Source organism: Megascapheus bottae, chromosome 5, assembly GCF_031878675.1.
Source record: "Megascapheus bottae isolate mThoBot1 chromosome 5, mThoBot2.hap1, whole genome shotgun sequence".
In the NCBI taxonomy this organism is placed as follows: Eukaryota; Metazoa; Chordata; class Mammalia; order Rodentia; family Geomyidae; genus Megascapheus; species Megascapheus bottae.
Window position 1 is genome coordinate 34,681,689 of NC_143513.1, and position 19,087 is coordinate 34,700,775.

The 19,087-nt window shown below is 33.1% G+C and overlaps 1 protein-coding gene across 4 annotated transcripts in view; it reads left to right on the forward strand.

The window, feature by feature from the left end:
• The window catches only part of Pclo (piccolo presynaptic cytomatrix protein), a 263,933-nt gene that overhangs the window by 223,693 nt on the left and 21,153 nt on the right, over positions 1–19,087 (forward strand). For all 4 annotated transcript variants that reach the window (XM_090332895.1, XM_090332894.1, XM_090332893.1 and 1 more), the window contains 2 exons: positions 9,007–9,148; positions 15,087–15,160. In XM_090332895.1, the coding sequence (XP_090189021.1) occupies positions 9,007–9,148; positions 15,087–15,160 (216 nt within the window). The remainder of the gene's footprint in view (positions 1–9,006; positions 9,149–15,086; positions 15,161–19,087) is intronic.

Here is a 19,087-nt window from a genome sequence, read left to right on the forward strand (position 1 = left end):
ACTTAAAAAAAAACCTGAACAGTTTAAAAGTAAGAGAATATTGAATTTGTGAATACAGCAGACAGCTAATAAAATGTGATAAAAAAAATCAATTTGAATAATTGAGAGCTTTCAGAATTTTGTGGTTATCATCCATCCAGGGATAAGGTTGCTGTTTCTTTGTTGTCTACAAAAATCAATTTTTTTAAAGAGTACCCATATCTTTTGAAAGTGATTGTATGTTCTTTTACAAATATTTCTGTAGTCAATGGACCTTTTGCTAGAAATATTTCTACTTGGGCTGGGAGTTGGGCCTAGTGGTAAGAGTGCTTGGTACTCATGCATGAAGACCCAAGTTCAATTCCTCGGTACCACATACATAGAAAAAAACCAGAACAGGTGTTGTAGCTCAAGTGGTAGAGCTCTAGCATTGAGAAAGCCTAAGAACAGTGCCCAGGCCCCAAGTTCAAGGCCCAGGACTGGCAGAAAATAATAATAATTAATTAATTAAAAATGAAATTTTTCTGCTGTACATGTAGAGTCACAATGAATCTATAGCTCTGATCAAGTGACATTTGTAGACCTCTGACCCACCACCAATATAGGTGATTTTGTGGGGGGGGGGGTTTCAGTTGTTTCCATGGGTCACCTACAATCCATGATGTAGGCCACGGTGAGGATTTTTATGTTCCTTTCATCTGACATGATAAATAGCAGAATCAATTGGCCCTAAGTATCAAACTAAATATGAAAATTTGACTTCAATACTGCCATGACTTAGTAATAGGATCTAACTATGGGCCTGTGTAGTGGAATTTTGAGTACATGATCTCACAGTAGGAAGCCCTCACTTTGGTTGTGCCAAAATCTGTTACATATATATATGTATATATGTATGTTATGTATATATCTATATACGTATATATATATATATATATATTTAGCAGATAATAGCCATGAAACCTAGTTTTCAAAATGCACATTTCCTTGAGCTTGAGCAAACTATTTAACAAATAGTTAACCTAATTATTACAAGAGAGCAAGACCTGGGAAGATGAAACAGACAAGTTACTTAGAGGAAGGAAATATGAAGCCTGGAGATGGAAGATGAAAAGGCTGATGGAGACATAGTGAGACACTGGGCTGTCAATGTACAATACAAGCATGAGACATGGTACATTCTCTCCTGGATAGAAGGGAACTTGGAACCAGGAATATAACACCTCTGAAGAGGTAGAAGAATGACAAAGACACTTTTTGGCTACTTAATAATATTGCCTAAATCCACACACCAAACCACCCATGAATTACTTGATTACTATGTCAACTTTTCATGTATTACAACACAATGTGGAAAACCACGATTGTTCATCCATTCTCCAACATGCAGGATGGGAATGGGAGGGTAAAATATGCATATGAACTAGGAAGAAGGGAATTTTCATGTGTACTGAACCAAATTATAAAAATACTTGTTTATATTTTTTGTTATTATACTGTGTGTGTAACTATATAATGAATCCCTAAGAAGAGACAAAAAGCACATGTGGATTTAAAAATGAAATATAACATATAGAATTTGCATTAATTTGCTCAGGTAGTTGTTAGAAATTATATAGATATAATCATTGTTTTATACCTTTGGTGTTCAAAATACTGAAATATACAATAAATAAATGAGTTAAAGTGATAATTTGAAAAGGAAATAATCAGTATATTAATACTACCAAATAATATGTATAAGTGTATAATATTTTAAGGGAAAAACATGATAAAGGTGAGCAGCATGAATTCTTGTTTTTTTTAACATATATAGATGATGAACAATAATTTTGCTGTAGTTGTACTAAGAAAGAACATAGCAACAAAAAATGCTTTTCTTCACTGGAACCACACAAATCTAATACCCAATGATTGCAAGTTTTATCTATTGCTATTTATTTATATCTAATTCTATTTATAAACTTGCTAAATAAACATTGAAAATAGACATTTTGCAACTACCTAATTAAAATGTCTTACTATATAGATATTTTACATACCTTTACTTTTGGTTTGTTTAAAAATAACTCTTTGCTAATGACCTCTCAAAGTAAATAACTTTTGGATCAATATTTTGTCTTCATTCAACCACTAGTGTGCAAGAATATTCAAGACTTCATAAACCACTCCTTTGGAGATGATTTTATATTATTTTTGTGTCTTCCAAGAATCATTCACTCCATTTTTGTGTGCCATAAAATACCTATTTGGTTTTACTTTGCTTTGCTTTTTTTTGTTTGGTTATTTGATGCAAACATTTTTTAAGCACATTGTTATACTATGCATTATTTTATATTTAGACCGTATACTTGAGAGCTGTAATCTTCTAAATGAAGCAAGTTCTGAGAAAGCTTAAAGATAATAGACAATGTTAGTAATGTAAGTAATAACAAACTTCTTAGGAGAAGCTAATATCTTGGTATACTTTAGATATAAAAATAAAACGAATTAAAAGGCATCATAAACTGCTATTATGGTATATAATAGATTAAAGCAATTATCTAAAAAGGTGGTGGTGCTACTTACTTTCATCACATTTGAAATTAATTCTTAATTTCTATCTCAAAATATAGCCACTGAATTCTGGGGGACCCCAGAAACCCTTTTTGGCATTTAACAAAGCCAAGAAATTAAATATTAAGATGTCATTTGAATGTTTGACTATTGCTTTTTCTCAAGTATACTGTAGAGCTTTTCAGTGGCTATGCAAGGTGTTAGAACTTCATTTCTTTGTTGACTAATGGAATATATGCTTGTCATTCATTTTGAAGCTTTTAAAATTTTAAACATGATAAACATAGATATAGCCTATGTAAAATAATTTTCTTTGAATTACTAATAATTGTCAAGACTGTAAGAGATCTTTAGACTGAAGTGTTTACAATCCACTGATGTAGGTATTGTAAACAATTACAATTTTTACAATAGCCAAAGACAAATTAAGGAGGATTTCTTGTAGGAGCTATTTACCATATTTGCATCAGATTTTTTGTGGGTCATTTCTCCTGTTGCATTTCAGAACCCTTTCTTTCATTTCTTATCAAATGTTAATTTATAAATCTTGAGGATTAATGAATAAGAATTTTCAACTTACAGATCCAATTTAGAGTGTTTTGTTGGGCTTAGTAAATGAAATTATGATTACCTGTTCACATCCATTACATCTTTCATTTGTAATTTGACTGGTAAGTTCCCTGTCAACTTTCATCAAGTTACTTCAAATCCAAGATGGAGTGATGTAAGTGTTAAAATGTAGAATACTTTTTAATTTTGTTCTTTATTTGTTTATTGAAAAAGCAACAGTTTATACAGTATCCTTGTTTTGCTTTGTTTTTCCAAGCATTACTTCCCCTGTATTTTTCACATTAATTATGTTTGCACAAACAATGTAAGAATGGAAGACTATCACTCTGATTTAAATAAGAGAAAATATTGAAAGTTTTTTAGCTCTTATTTAATACTTGACCTTTAATTTCAGAAAATATTGAAAGTTTTTCAGCTCTTATTTAATACTTGAACTTTAATTTCAGAAATACAGTTTATTATGTTTTTAAATATTATTAGTAGTGAGATTTTTAGTAGTTAAGGCTAAAACCCATTATATAATAGGCATTATTAATTATAGAGTATTTATGAATTTTTATAAGTCACTTATTTTCTGCATATATTTATTTTATGAGTATTAAAATTGTTTGTAATGCTACAGTGTAAAAATAGGAATTGCTCTCCCTTTGAACCTGAAAACCTAGTATTAGTTATTGTATTTAAAAGGATCAGAATTATGAAGCATGAAAAATGCTTATAATCTATTGTAAGTATCCCATTACATAAGAGCAAAGGTTTTAACCATGACCAGTTTGGAACTTAGTTAAATATAGATCTTGTGAATCTGTACATAATTTATCAACTATTTATCTAAGATCTCTCTTTACTCTAGGTCCATTAAACAAACCTGAATGATATGAAAAATAATGCTCACTGTCTGCTTTAGCAGTAACCACATAAACCATTGTGCCATAATTTATTATTAATTTATAGTAGTTATCCTACTTATCAAAATAATCATGATTAATGAATCCAGGTGTTTGTGTCTAAATTATTGCAAAAAATAAATTATCACAGTTTCCAGATGGTATTATTAAGTGATTTCTTAGAAAATCAGTCCTGAGCCAAAAAATATCTCATAAAAGGAAGATGTACTTTGAAGGCAAAGATGGAGAATAATTGCAAACATGATAGAATACTGAGACATCACATTTTTCTAATCTAAGAAAATAAGTTTTCCTAAGATGTTATTAGTTAAACAAAATGTATTTTCATTTGATCTGATGAATTTTTGTACCATAACTTCTAATGTAAAGAGATAATTGATTCTATCATCTATAATTGCTGAGTAAATGATCAGTTAGTGTGGAAAACACGGGCAAATTACTGGTAGGACTAGATTAAAACAGTTTAAACAGATCATGAGAAGACCTTAAAAATGCCAGTCAAAATGCCAATAAGGCACGGAAAGGGACATGTGTAAACATAATTAAGAGCTTTATCAACCTTGTTGGAATATGAAGAATGAGGCATCCGATCTCAATCTCCCTCTCTGAAAGAACTTCATGAATCTGAAATAACATTTATGAGAAAAATGATGGCAATATGATAGTTTCCATAAATTATAATGCTTGTTAATTATGTGATAACAGTTATAATACTTAATTTGTCAGTTTCTAATAGATGATCTCTTCCTTCAACTGCAAAGCCAAAGATTTACAAGTGACTTTCATTGATATCAGAGCAATTTTCAATAGTTTTATTTGTAAATTTTGCAATCTTGACCTACGTGACAGCACTTATGAATAATCGGTTTTGAAGCCATCACCATTTTAGTGTCTTGTTTCCTTTATTTTTTTCTGAATTCTAGTATGTATACACTAAAGTAGACTTAGGAAAAAAAATTAAACTTGTGAAGTGCTTATATCATTCATAATCTCTCATTAAATTAACCCTAATAGAAAATATACAAAAATATGATTAAATAACCTATATGGGAAAGCATATTGAATGGTGCTCGTTATATAACAACACTCGGATGGATTTTTTTTTTTTTTTTTGCCAATCCGGGGCTTGAGCTCAGGGCCTGAGCACTGTCTTTGGATTTTCTCAAGGCTAGAGCTCTACCACTTGAACCTCAGCACCACTTCCAGCTCTTTTTTCTCTGTATGTGGTACCGAGGAATCAAACTCTGGTCTTCATGCATGCTAGCCAAGCACTCTACCACTAGGCCAAAGTCCTAGCCCAGGATGAAATTTTTAAAAATGAAGTAAAATTGCAAAATTCCTTCAGTGTAGTAGCAACAAAAATATAACAAGAACCGGACACAGTGGCTCATACCTGTACTCCTAGCTACTCAGGAGGCTGAAATCTGAGGATCCACGTTCAAAGCCAGCCCAGGCACACAAGGACCTGAGACTCATCTCCAATTAACCTTTAGAAAAGGGGAAGTTGGGCTTGGCTCAAGGAGAGCTCAGGGATAGAGCTCATGCCCAGAGTGTGTGTGTGTGTGTGTGTGTGTGTGTGTGTGTGTGTGTGTGTGTGTGTGTATGTGTGTGTGTGTGTGTATCAACAATAACAAATGAAGGGAAGAAAGGAAAGGAGGCAAAAAAAGAAGGTAATAGGGTTCAAGTCCCATGAACCACAAAATAAATAACTAAATAACTAAAAAAATAAGAAATAAAAGAATCTGTTTTTCTATAGAAAAAATAGTGGTTTGGGAGTAGGTTGTCTTTAGCACTCTTTCCTGCTTTCAGTTTCCATGTACAAAGTCTACAGTTCGATCTGAGGATTCTGAGCAGAGCGCTGCCATAATGTGGTGATCCAGTATAGTTTTTATGTATATTTTAATAGAGTACAATAGAAAAAATAGACCAAATGAATTAAAGACATGCACAAAGAGACAACACTAGACTTAGATAAGGTTATCCCTGTGGAATGATAGACAAAAAGATGTCCAAAAATCTAACAGCCAAAGAAAACAAAGAAGCTAAATGAAAAATTAGCTAGACATATACTTGTTTTGTTATATTAATGTGGTCCCTGATTTTGGGATTATTCATCTATGTTTTTACCATTTTTCTGGTGCTGGGCCTTCAAATTAGGACCTCATGCTCTGGCTTTTTTGCTCAGGGCTGGAGCAACACCCCTTGAGCTATGCATCCATTTTTACCTTCTTGCTAGTTAATTGGAGATTCTTGAATTCTATCTTGGCTGACTTTTAATTCAATCCTTGGATCTCAGTGCCTACTGTAGCTAAGCTTATAGGCATGAGCTACTGTCCTTATTTTCATTTAAACAGTGGCAGCACTTTCACAAGATTATAAAATAGGTTATTTTCTTGTTCAAGAAGATAGCAAAGATATTGTCTTAAATTATTATCGACCTTGTTTCTTTTTACCTATTATGCTGCTTTAAGTTCTGTATACATTTGTCACATTTCTCAGAACAAAACTACTAGAAACCATAAAAATGAAGTTTACCAAAAATAAGATTTTTTTGAAATACAAGTAATAAGATACAAACAATAACACTATTTCTATGCAAATCATATATACTGTGATGTCTCTTGGATGAAAATCATCATAATTTAGTAAGGATATCTTGCTTTAAAAAAGTGTCTAGCTGGGCACTGGTAGTTCACACCTCAAATTTTATTTCCTCTATTTTCAATTAAACAACAACAATGCTGCACTGGAGAAATGACTCAAGTGGCAGAGCACTAGCTATGAGCAAGAATGTTGAGTAGGAGTATAGGGCTGTACTTGTACAAAAATCAATAATAATAAAAATAATATCACTTGCTATCAGCATTTGAAATAATATTGAATTTTTGGTTGATAAAATCCATGCTTTATAATCAGCATTATATCGTAAAATATTGGCAGTCTAGTTCATTGGATTGTGTAATTCCAATCAAAAAGCACTACAGCCTTCCTCTTCAATCACTTGACAAATATGGCTTATGTGGTAATTTTGCAGATTAATTTACATTATGCACATTCATAATTTTGTATTATACTCATATTACCTTTATACTTTTAAGTTACATTTTTATTTTTAGTGTCCTATAACCCTCAACAATATCATCTGAGTTTCTTCATTATATTGTAGAGGAAAATATTAAATAAATATTATATCTTTTCCTGCAAATCAAATCCTATGGGTACCTAGTAACTCACTGGTAACTGGCTAGTTTGATATTTTCCTAAATAGCTCACATACAGCTAGCTGGTACAGATTAAAAACACCTGACACATAACTAACACGTTATTTAACATATTCACTTATTTGAAAAGGGAATGTTGATATTACTGGAATAGATAGGAAACTTCTGGTGACTTTAGATAATCTGCTATTTCTGATGGTAGAAAGGAAGATGTGAGGGGAAGCTAAATCTCAGGTACCTTGGTGATATCCTTATTTTCTTTATGTTAGTGAAGATTCCCCACAGATTTGTCACAATGTTTTTATGAAGGAATATATACATAACTTCATATTATGAAGTAACTTCATGAAGGTAACCCTTCCCTCATTAGTATGAATCCATTCAACTAAAAGACTACGTAGATACAATAATATATGGAGCGAGCTGTTAACTCCTTGCTCAGAAAGAATCCATTCAACAAAAATGTATTCTTTTGAAAACAGACTGAGTGGTTTCATCACTGAGAACACATCTAAATTTAGAGGAGAACTGGAGTGAATTCATTTTCAAAGATTATGTAAGCTCAAAGATACATAGGATTATCATATAAAGTCCTAAAGAAGAGCTGTAGATTTGGGTGGTAATAACATGAAGGGGATCAAGTCAGTGGGATCCTGAATGCCTTGCTCCTCCTAATTGAGTCCTACAATACAGACATCACTGATGCCACTGATTTTTTTTTTTTTTGCCAGTCCTGGGCTTGATCTCATGGCCTGAGCACTGTTCTTGGACTTTTCTCAAGGCTAGTGCTCTACCAGTTGAGCCACAGCACCACTTCCAGCTTTTCTCTGTATGTGGTACCTAGGAATTGAACCCTGGTTTTCATGCATGCTAGGTAAGCACTCTACCACTAAGCTAAACTCACAGCCCACCATTGATTTTTAATGGGAGGTCTCAGGTTTCAAGTAACCACAGAATAGGATGAGATCCAAAGCTAAACCAGGCTAAACTGGCTAGAATAACTTCCTCATAAAATATAAGCAAACATGGGCCTATTTTCCTTCTTCTCAAATAAAATTTTCTTCCAACTTCCCTTATATCTGGAACTCTACTAACAATGTATTCTGTCACTATGGCATAATATGACAAAAAAGTGTATGATTCTATTTTTTAAAAAGTTGAATCCATATGCACACCAAGAATATCGAACAAGAAATTTCTGAAACAAATAAAAATCTTTTCATTTTTAAAAGCCTCTTGGAGCTAGGCAATACATCCCCAACAAAGCCAGCATAGAATTTTCTATCACTTGTTGAAATCATCCTGTCACATACCATCCCTTCTAAGAAAACAAGCAGATAATTGAAAATAAATGTAGGGAAGGGGAAAGTTAATCAACCTCTTTAAAAAATTGTACTTCTAACATCCAAAGTTTCCCTAAAAGTTTCTTTTCTCAGTCAAATAGCCAAAATTGCTATTTGTTTGCCATATCATTATTTTAATTCTATGTGAACCACAAAATGTATGTCAGTACAACGGTTACATACATACTCAGTCTAAAATGCTATTTCTTCTAACCTTCAAGTAATTTGGGTTTTTAAATGCCTGATGAACACTTAAAGGTCTCATTACCAACTAAGGAGACAAAGAAGAAAGACAGGATGACAAATGTAATAGAGCTCTTGCCAGAGCTTCTTCTCTATAAACATAAAGAAAAGTGTATATTTATACATGTGGAGATCAAGGTGAGATTCACTTATTGACTGTAGTGTTGACTCTTCCCACATTGGCAGCTAAGCCTACCAATCATCGGCCTGCAGACAGCTCCGTGTCCACCGGCTCCTCCGGCAGCAGCTTTGGCAGTGGGTATAGTGTGGACAGTGAAGGAAGCAGCAGCACTGCAGGGGAGACTAATCTATTTCCTATTCCAAGGATGTAAGTGGTTCTTTTCTTTTTAACTACAAAGTTAACAGCATCATGAGTAAGTGTTCTTAACATTTAACGGGAAATAACTACATAATTATCCAATTCTGAGTCATTGTCCTTGAAACTTTTGAATTGTTTATGTCTACCTAAATACAGCTTACTCACAGAAGATTAGATCCATGCGGTTAATTCTAAAAGTGAATAGCAATCACTGCCAGCATTGCAGTTAATGTAGAATCTGCATTCAATATATTAACAGTGATGTCTTGATCACAGAATGACCACAATGTTATTGAAATTGATATAAACAGATTCAGTTTACCTTGAATCACAAGTGATTTAAACATACTTAAAGTAAGCATATAATTCACACTTTTCTACTGTAAATCTCTCTACATTAGAATGGAAGGTTTGGAAGTATGATGGTAACTTCCCAAGCAAATACCAAGTTGGATATATGTCCTGGAGCCAGATCTTCTAGAATATAGCTCATTCATTGCATATCAAACCTCAAGAAAATCATTTTGCAGATTACAGGAAAAGCCAAAACAGATTATCTCTAGAACCTGTTAGAAAAAGTTTAATTGTGCTTTTAGTAAAAATTTAGTAGCATTTACAGTAAATATGTAGGTTATATCTGATCCTATATCAAAATCTACACTTCTACAACTTTCCTTCTCTTAATTAATTGGTCATATGGGTGATGAAAGCATTGGTCACCCATATTCTAAGATCTAAGCCAGCAAAAATATGGCCTGCCTCATGTTATGGTGTTTCTGTTTTGGTTGTGGTTATGTGTTTTTTAATGGCAGTGAATCAAAATATCTTTGCAAGGTTGAAGTCTTCCCAAGAATAAATAAGAGTATTTTGTGACATGTGAAAGTTAGATATAATTGAGATTTTTAATGAGCGTGTACTAAGTTGTGTTGGAATTTATCCATTCCCATTAGCTTATGTTACCTGATGCTGCACAGGTAGTTACCACAGAGACCATCCACATCCCTTCCTGTCAAGCTCTTTCCACAGATTGCCAGCCCTGCCAGAGACTATTGGTCCCTTGTTTTCCACAAAGTCATTTGAAGTATTTGGCAGGAGACAGTCTCATCATTTGAATACTAAATATTTTATAGGTTGATCACTGGAATAGTCCCAAAATTTAAATGGGGATTCTATTTAAAATTGAAAAATAATGGGGAAAATTAATATATTATAATGTGCCTATTTTGTAGTTTTCAAATTATATTTTTGAGCTTCAATTGAGGAAGATACTACACTATCACCAGTCCTCTGAGGAGTGTTTGAATTTGTGCTGTGGATTCAACTGTATTGTTTATACACGATCAGTTCTACTTTATTGGCCCAGAGTTCTACTTTATTGGCCCAGAGTTCAAGCCCTATAACTGACCAACATAAATAAATAAATAAATAAATAAATAATCAGTTCTCATTTGACTTTGGCCTCTGGTAATCTTGGATGGCGAATTCTAGCAAATTCATTCATTTATCTCTCAGCTTGAAACAGTACATGAATTTGAACAGGCATTACATCAAAAATAATTTAATAGTGTACTTTATCAGTGCCTTTTAGGGCATATAATTTAATACTGATGATAAAGTCATAATTTCCACAAAGAAAACTACATTATTTCTTTGAAATATGAGTATCTGATATAAAAAGTAAATTATACATGCACATTAAATTTCATTTTTAGGTGATTTTCATTTTCATCATTAAATTAAAACCTCGCAAAGACTCCTAATATCTAACAGCATTGTCCCTTGGGCTAGCACTAGTAAATACTTAACTACGGATTACATATATATATCCAGTACTGGGGCTTGAACTCAGGGGCCTGGGCACTGTGTTGGATACTTTCTTTCTCAAGGTAGCACTCTGCCTCTTTTGCCACAGTTCCAATTCTGGCTTTTTTTTCTGAGTATGTAGTATTGGAAAGTCAAACCCAGGGCTTCATGCTTGCTAGTTGAGCACTCTACCACTAGGCCATACTCCCAGCCCTGATTAAAATATTTAAACTTCAAAATGTGCAGTCAGAATGATCTAAGTTGAAGATTGTTGATTGAAGATTCAGAAAAAAGTGCCTTCTTCACAGAACTAACTGTGACATTTTCCTTGTACTTCATTCAACTTCTCTTTGCTGAATACTTTTTTATAAACTTCATGGATTTCTCACACAATTTGAATAAGTATCTGATATTTATATCAGTGCTTATTAGAAGGAATGAGTACAATCAAATTTCATCATTAAAATACTAAACCTAGGGCTCAAATCTAACATTTACAGTTACCTTTTAATAACTAAATTATAGCTATTATTAAGGGGTCAAGTCGCACAGGGATAAACATATTTTAGTATTTGGAGATTCAGGATTGGCAATACTACAAGAATCCTTGCTTCCAGTAGAGTTTGTCTTAGCACTAATATCTGTTTGGGTTCATTAAACCAACATAGACATTGCTGCAAAGGTATTAAGATTTTTCTTCCCATCTGATAGTGACAGTGGGTTCACTTCTGAAGAAGCAATTACACAAACTGAAGTTTTGTATATACTTTAAGAAGACTATGTATTAGTTGCAGACCAACCACCCCACAAACACACATTATACTTTACATAATATGTATGTACTTGGTCCTCATGTGATCATTTAGTTGAAAATTTGTGCTTAAGTCACTGACCTAGAGCTGTCATAATGGAAGAATAAAAAAGCATACAAAATATTATCATTTCTAAATTTACCTTAACTCCTCTTTTGTTATGTAAAGAAACATTTACTTGTGTTTTCTGAGGTAGATTAAAAGGACCTATAGGGAATTTTTCAAATAAGATACATTTTGATTCTTAACAAATAATTATCATTACATTTCCAGCACGTGAAGCATAATGTATCATTTTTGTAATGAACAGGATTAATTGTGAACAAATTCTTCCATGTTAGAATTATAGTCTAAGAAGCCAATGTCAAGACGTTTTTGTTGGAGAATATTTTTTTGACATTTAGAAGGTTTTATTTCATCATTTTTCAAAGCTTTATGCAAGAACATAGGAGGTTAATTCCACAGTCTTTTATTTGCATGGGAGTCCTTTCACTGGCAGAAGCAGAGAGAAGTGGCTGGCAGTGTTTTGGCTGTTCTATTACCAATGTTCTAAACTCACCATTTTTAGAGTACTGTGAGATCTTTCTACAGCTGTTCTCAAAATTTTGAAGCTCAATTTAAAAAATGAGTAAAATATTTCATCTGAGTTTTCAGCTGAATTGTATGGAATGTATTTACCTAGTATCCCAATGTATTTATTGAGTGTTTCTGATTCAAGACATTGTGTTAAATAATACATTTTCCATTTGATGTTCTATGCAGAAGATAGCTTGGGCTACTATCCTTCTATTGTAAAAGAACAAGCAGTCTTCAGCAGGTACTTTGCCTTAAATTACACACAGTAAGAAATTGCAAAATGAAGAGTAACAAGCAGTCTGGCTTTCAAAGTCAGGGTGTTCAACACAGCTGAAAACACAAGAAATAATTGGGGGAAAAAGTGGAAGATTGAAAGTATCTGTGCCATTACAGTAGTTTAACATATAGATAATTTATTTACTTTTATTATCTAAGTGATATAAAAACATATATTGGTTGAGATTGTATGATGTTTCAGTAAATATGCACATATATAGTGCTAATTATCAACTATTTATCTTTTATGTCTTTAAAAATATTCAGCTTTAAAAATATTCTACCTTCCTTGATACAAATCATATATTATTATTATTACTCATTTTACTTCTCCTAATTGTAATTTATTACACAGAGTGCAATTTTGTCCTCATCTTTCCCTGCATATTCCTTTCAACAGAAATTCCACCCTTAACACGTATGAAATTAACTCCTCAGATTCTACGTGTGTGATCTGTAAGTTTGTATTCCTCTGTGCCTAATTCATTTCACTTACTATAATGCCTGCCAGTTTCAATGTTAGTGCAAGTGACCGGTTTTCGTCCTCTTAAGGACTGAATAGTATTTCATTGTGAACATATATCGTATTTTCCTACCCACTGAACAGCTAATAAAATGGTTAGACACTGCCATGTATGTATTAATTGTTGCAAATAGAAAACACACTAATTTCTTTTGGATATATCCCCACATGAGGAGTTGCAAGATTCATGTGGTAATTCTGTTTTTCTTTTTAATTTTTGAAAAGAAACCCCTCAGTTTTCCACAATGGTTATACTAATTTACTAACTTATATTCCCAACAATAATGTCTAAGAAAGTGCTTTCTCCTCTCCAAATCCTCCACAGAACAGGTTCACTTTCCACAGCCATTGCTACTGAAATCTTTTCTCACTATGTTCTTGATTTACATTTTTCTAATGTTTCACAATATTTGGTGTTTTTTCATCCCCATACACTTCTTGGACCTTAGTAAGTTCTTTCAAAATAAATGTCTATTTTAGTTAAATATTATTGCCATGTGTCATGCATTTCACTAGTTTCCTCTCAAAAATCTGTAATTGTTAGTCACAAAGGACTCATCTGAGATGGAACCAACCCCGATGCCCCTCAGTTGATGAGTGGATCAACAAGATGTGGTATTTATACACAATGGAACTCTATGCTGCTACCAGAAAGAATGACATCACCCCTTTTGTAGGGAATTGGAAAGACTTAGAAAAAATCATATTAAGTGGAGTAAGCCAGACTCAAAGGCACACCGGCTCAGTGGTTTCCTTCATTTGACATAATCAGTAGAAACCTTGGGGTCTCCAAGCAGTGATTTACAATAGAACAAAACCTAGATACATAAGGCCATATAGAATGATGCTAAATAAAAGGACCTCCAGGATGTAGAAACAAAAGCCATATAAGGAGTGATTGTTGTCCTTAATGTACTGTTATCTCTCATCTCTTTTTCTGTCCTTGGTTATTGGAAATTGTTACAGTATTTCTCCTTGGCAACTGATATATTGTATATATGCGTATTTGGTTATTTGAAGTCGGATAGAGAAGGGAGGAAAACAAGATGAGGGGTGGGGGTGGTGGGAGGTAAATGGGGACCAAGACATGAGAAAGAGTATCAATGTATGTGAAGTAATGTACCTTCTATCTGATGACTATAATGTAACCTTTCTATTAATTACAATAAAATATACGAAAAAAACTCACCTGAGTTACACAGCCATAATAAATGACAATGGTTTGAGGACATAGATATACATGGTCAGGTTTTGCATTAACCACGTAAATTAGTGCACCACATGTTGTCCCACTGGTGTGAGCAACTTATAATTGTATGTATCAGTTAAATAATGACTTTTAAGGAAAACTGAAATATGATTTGAAAATGTCATAATTGGGGCTGGGAGTTTATCCTAGTGGTAGAGTGCTTGCCTAGCATGCACAAACACGCGGTTTGTTACCTGGATACCACATACATAGAAAATAGCTGGAAGTGGTGCTGAGGCTCAACTGGTAGAGCACTAGCCTTGAGAAAGTCCAAGGACAGTGCTCATGCCCTGAGCTCAAGCACAGGATTGGAAAAAAAAAAGAAAAAGGAAAGAAAATGTCATAATAGACTAATTTTTAAATGCATAACTCTACAAATAAAACTCTTGGATTCTGAAATAATGTTTAGAGTGACTAGGAATAATAAAATTTCCTACGTAAATTAACGTGAAAGTTGGGCATTGTGTCACATGCTTGTAATCCCAATACTCAAAGCTGTTGAAGAAGGAACATCAAGAGTTCTGATGGTCCGGGCTACAGTCAGACTCTGTCTAATGAAATAAAAGCAATGAAACTCATGAATTAACATGACATTAAACAATTAACTGAATATTTGCTCCTTCAGACAATCACCACAAGTTTAAATACACATGCATTTGATTTTTTTAATTCGGAGGTCATAACTGAATATATCATTTTTTTAAACAGTGGGAAGATGGGACAGAATGGACAAGAGCCTGTAAGACAGCCAGGACTGGGAGTAGCACTAGCAGACTCTGAAGGTGGGTTGAAATTTTTACTACTGGATTTTCGTAGACTCTACATACTACATTATTAATTCTTTCTTGGAAATTTTATATGTTGATGATAAAGTCATTAGGTATTAAATCGTTGCCAATGAAATAAAATGATTTTGTATTCATTTTCATAATTATTTAATTTTCCCATTTATGTTTAAAATTTGGATGCTGAAATTTTAAGAGAGAATGCAGCATGAGCAAGACACCAGGGAAAGGCTCAGAGGCTTTCTCTCGGCGGGGGGGTGGGCAGGAAGGGGGAAATGATTATTGAAAGTAGTTTGTTGAAAATGTCATGTAAATATTTCTAGAATTTTAGAAAATGTGGTACATATATACAAGAGAACATTATTATAAAGAAGAATGCAATTCTATTGTTTTTAGAGAAATGAATAGAACTGGAGATCATCATGTTAGATGAAATAAGCTGGAATCAGAAAGACAAATATTGGGTTTTTCACTCATAAACCTGTCTGAAAATATAGTACTATGACATGACCAGAAAATCTGACTGTGGGAGAATTATCCCACTGTTGGAGATAAGAAGATAGCTGTGGGTGAATATTATAGAAATATACTAGATGTTTTTGTATATGCCAGGGAAATAGCCTAAGTGGAGACCACTCTGAGGAACAAAAAAAGATTTCTCAGAGTACCTCCATATGAGTAAGCACAATATTGTACATGGAGATTCTATAGGTGCATCAAATGATACATGCCTGGCCTCTTACTCTTTTCCTCATTTTACCACTTTTATCTCCTGTGCTCTTTCAGTTTTGTACCATGGTTTGAATATTTTATTACTGTTCTTTCATACTTACTTTTTTCTTATTTTCTCCATAAGAATGATTGACTCAAACCAGAAATCTGCTTTATTCCTGCTGGTATTCCAGCACTTACTAAAATGCCAGACCCCCAGATTTGCTTAAGGAATTGTTGAATAGCCTGGTATGGGGTGATACAAGCCTGTAATCCCGGTGAAACTGGACATTTCAACTGAGTTGCAGTCAAAAGCTGGCCCTGGGGAAATATGTAAGACCTTCTTAGGAAAACAGCTTTGGCAAAGGAAAAAAGGGGATTCTGGGAGGGTAGAAAAGTACTTGCTGAGCAAGCATTAGGTGTGAGTCCAAAAGAAAAAAAAAAAAGATTGTTGAGAGAATGAATAATCAATAGGATTGTATATAAAAGTAATGGTTTCTCACAGGATTCTATGATTCAGGTATAGCAAAAAGCAGCTCATATTGTTTCAGACTTCATTTTCCCTTTTCACAAGGTTTATAAATAAAATTATTTTGAAATAAATGCTGAGAGCTGTGAATGAAGAAAGATTGTTCATCCTAATACTATTTCCTTCTTACATATCAGGGTCACACAAAACACACTTGTTTTTAAGATCAGAGAATATTTTATATAAACTGATGTGTCAATGTTTACAGTTTTGTGAACTGACCCTGACCCATAGTTGATTTCAGATTAGTTATGGAGCAAAGGAGAATGTGTGAGGCACTGTGAACGGTGTACAGGCATGTTGTCTTTGGGTGCAGCAATATTTTTGCAATTTTTTTTTACTTCACTAAAACAGACACTATAAAATAATAAAATTTCTAATTTGTATTCATCAATAAAGCTGGCCTATCCTTAATATGTGGCTATTAGATCCAAACAGTACAAGAGTGAGGACTCAATATTTGCATACCCAATGTTATGGACATGGTACTGGAAATATAAACACAACTACATAGACATGAAAATTTATGACTCTACAGACATAATACTTTATTACATAGAATAATATGTATATATGAAACACAAACCCTCAGCCTAAGATTAATTATGTTCTAAAATCTAAATGCCAATGATTGTATAAAGAGATTCCCTTCTTGAATAATTGTTTGTTAAATATGTCATTTGAAATATGATGTAAAAATCAATGTTAATAAATTTATTTTTAAAAAGTAAGCCATACACAAAAAAAGAAATATGTGAAAGACAGCAAACTCCAAAAAATTAAACTTTTAGAAAAATCTTAAATTGTGAATAACATATAGGTAAAGCAGGGAGGAAATTATGAAGTGCATTTGCTCAGAGAAAGTGGGACACTGAATCAAGTTATAATGCAGTCTTTTTCATCCATATAGAAATAGGAATCCAGTTTATATTGTACATGAAACATATGCATGACTTATTTTGTTTGCTTTTTGTGATACACAAGAAACCCTCTTCATTCTTTTGTTATTGGTGAACATAAACTGTCTACTCAATGGGAAAGAAAAACAAAACCAATAAAACAAATTATCTTTGCAATTTCCCATTTTATCCTGAGTATTTCGTAACATTCATTCAAACGTTTTGAACATCATTACTCCTTCTAGGGTGAAGTGATCCACAAATTTTTGTTGTAACATTATAATCTAATATAAGCCATAGATTATGTAATATACATAGACCAATCAGTCTTTTAGGTAACCATTAGACAGTTTGTTCTATAAAATTGTCATTTTGTTTTGGTGTTATGATGTAAACAATAAAATATCAATGTTATTAGGTTGAAATTTTCTGTTGAGAATGTAATTGAGGTTTTTATTGCTAAATAGCCATGTCCTTGTTCCACATTCTCTACTTAGTAAGCAAGTCTGCTTATTCCAACTTCTGACAAAAAAAACTTTCTAGCTGTGTCTTACTAATAATACTTCACTTGATTTTCAACAATGACTCATAAGTCATGAAATTAATTCAATAGATCAAATTGAGAGCTCTATCATAGGTTCTAGGATTCTGGTCTAAGTTTGTACAAGAATGCTTTCCAGGAATAGCTCTATTAATGAATGATTGAATTTGTATGACTAGTATAAGGGATACTGTGTTTGACACACAATTAACACCTTTTTAGTTATAATGGGAGTGACACAGCCATTTGAATTTCATTCAAAGAACTCATGTTATTCAGAACTTATCAAATATCAAATATTATACAATCATGAGAGAGCTATATAACTTGATTATTTCTCCTTCCTTCCTTCCTTCCTTCCTTCCTTCCTTCCTTCCTTCCTTCCTTCCTTCCTTCCTTCCTTTCTTTTGCCAGTCCTGGTGACTAAACTCAATGCCTGAGCACTGTCCTTGGGCTTTTCCTCAAGGCTAGTACTCTACCACTTGGGCCATAGCACCTCTTCAGGCTTTTCTATGTATGTGGTAGCAAGGAATCAAATCTGGGTTTTCAATGCATGCATGGCAAGCACTCTACCACTAGGCCAAACTCCTGGCCCCGATTCTTTCTTTAAACATTTGGATCAAGGCAATTAGACATTCCAAATGTATAGAGTTTTTTTCCCCAATTAACAATTAAAACTTCCAATTAACACTCTACAGATAGCTTTTCATTACATATTTCATTAATTAGTTGTATTTCATAGAATTCTTTTTATCATGGGTATCCATGTAAAAACAACCCTCATACAATTATTCTCCTGAACTGTGTGTTTTCAGACTTTAGCAAGCATTGCAATCACAACTTTTATGAGATTCGATTTTCTCAGCTACAAGAATTTCATTTAAAGAAGAACTCTAAAAAGTATTTATTTTTGAGGACCTTTGAAGCCTGAATATACTTTCAGTGAAAATGAAAATGTAAGTTCCATTCTGAATAGATCAGAACAAGTAAACATCCACATGATATAATAATCTGCACTTTTGAACCTTTTCAAATAATTGAGGGTGTGAAAGTCATCATCCATTCATGTTAATCCTCAAAGGGAAAAGGACTTAGCACAAGATGTGAGATAGTGCCTTACTGGACATATGTATTTTAAGCAAAGACTGTATATAATATATTCCTATTATGCTATATATTTCTATTTATTATACATTATTTGTTTAAAATACATATATAATGAGAATGGTGATTAGTAGCAGTTT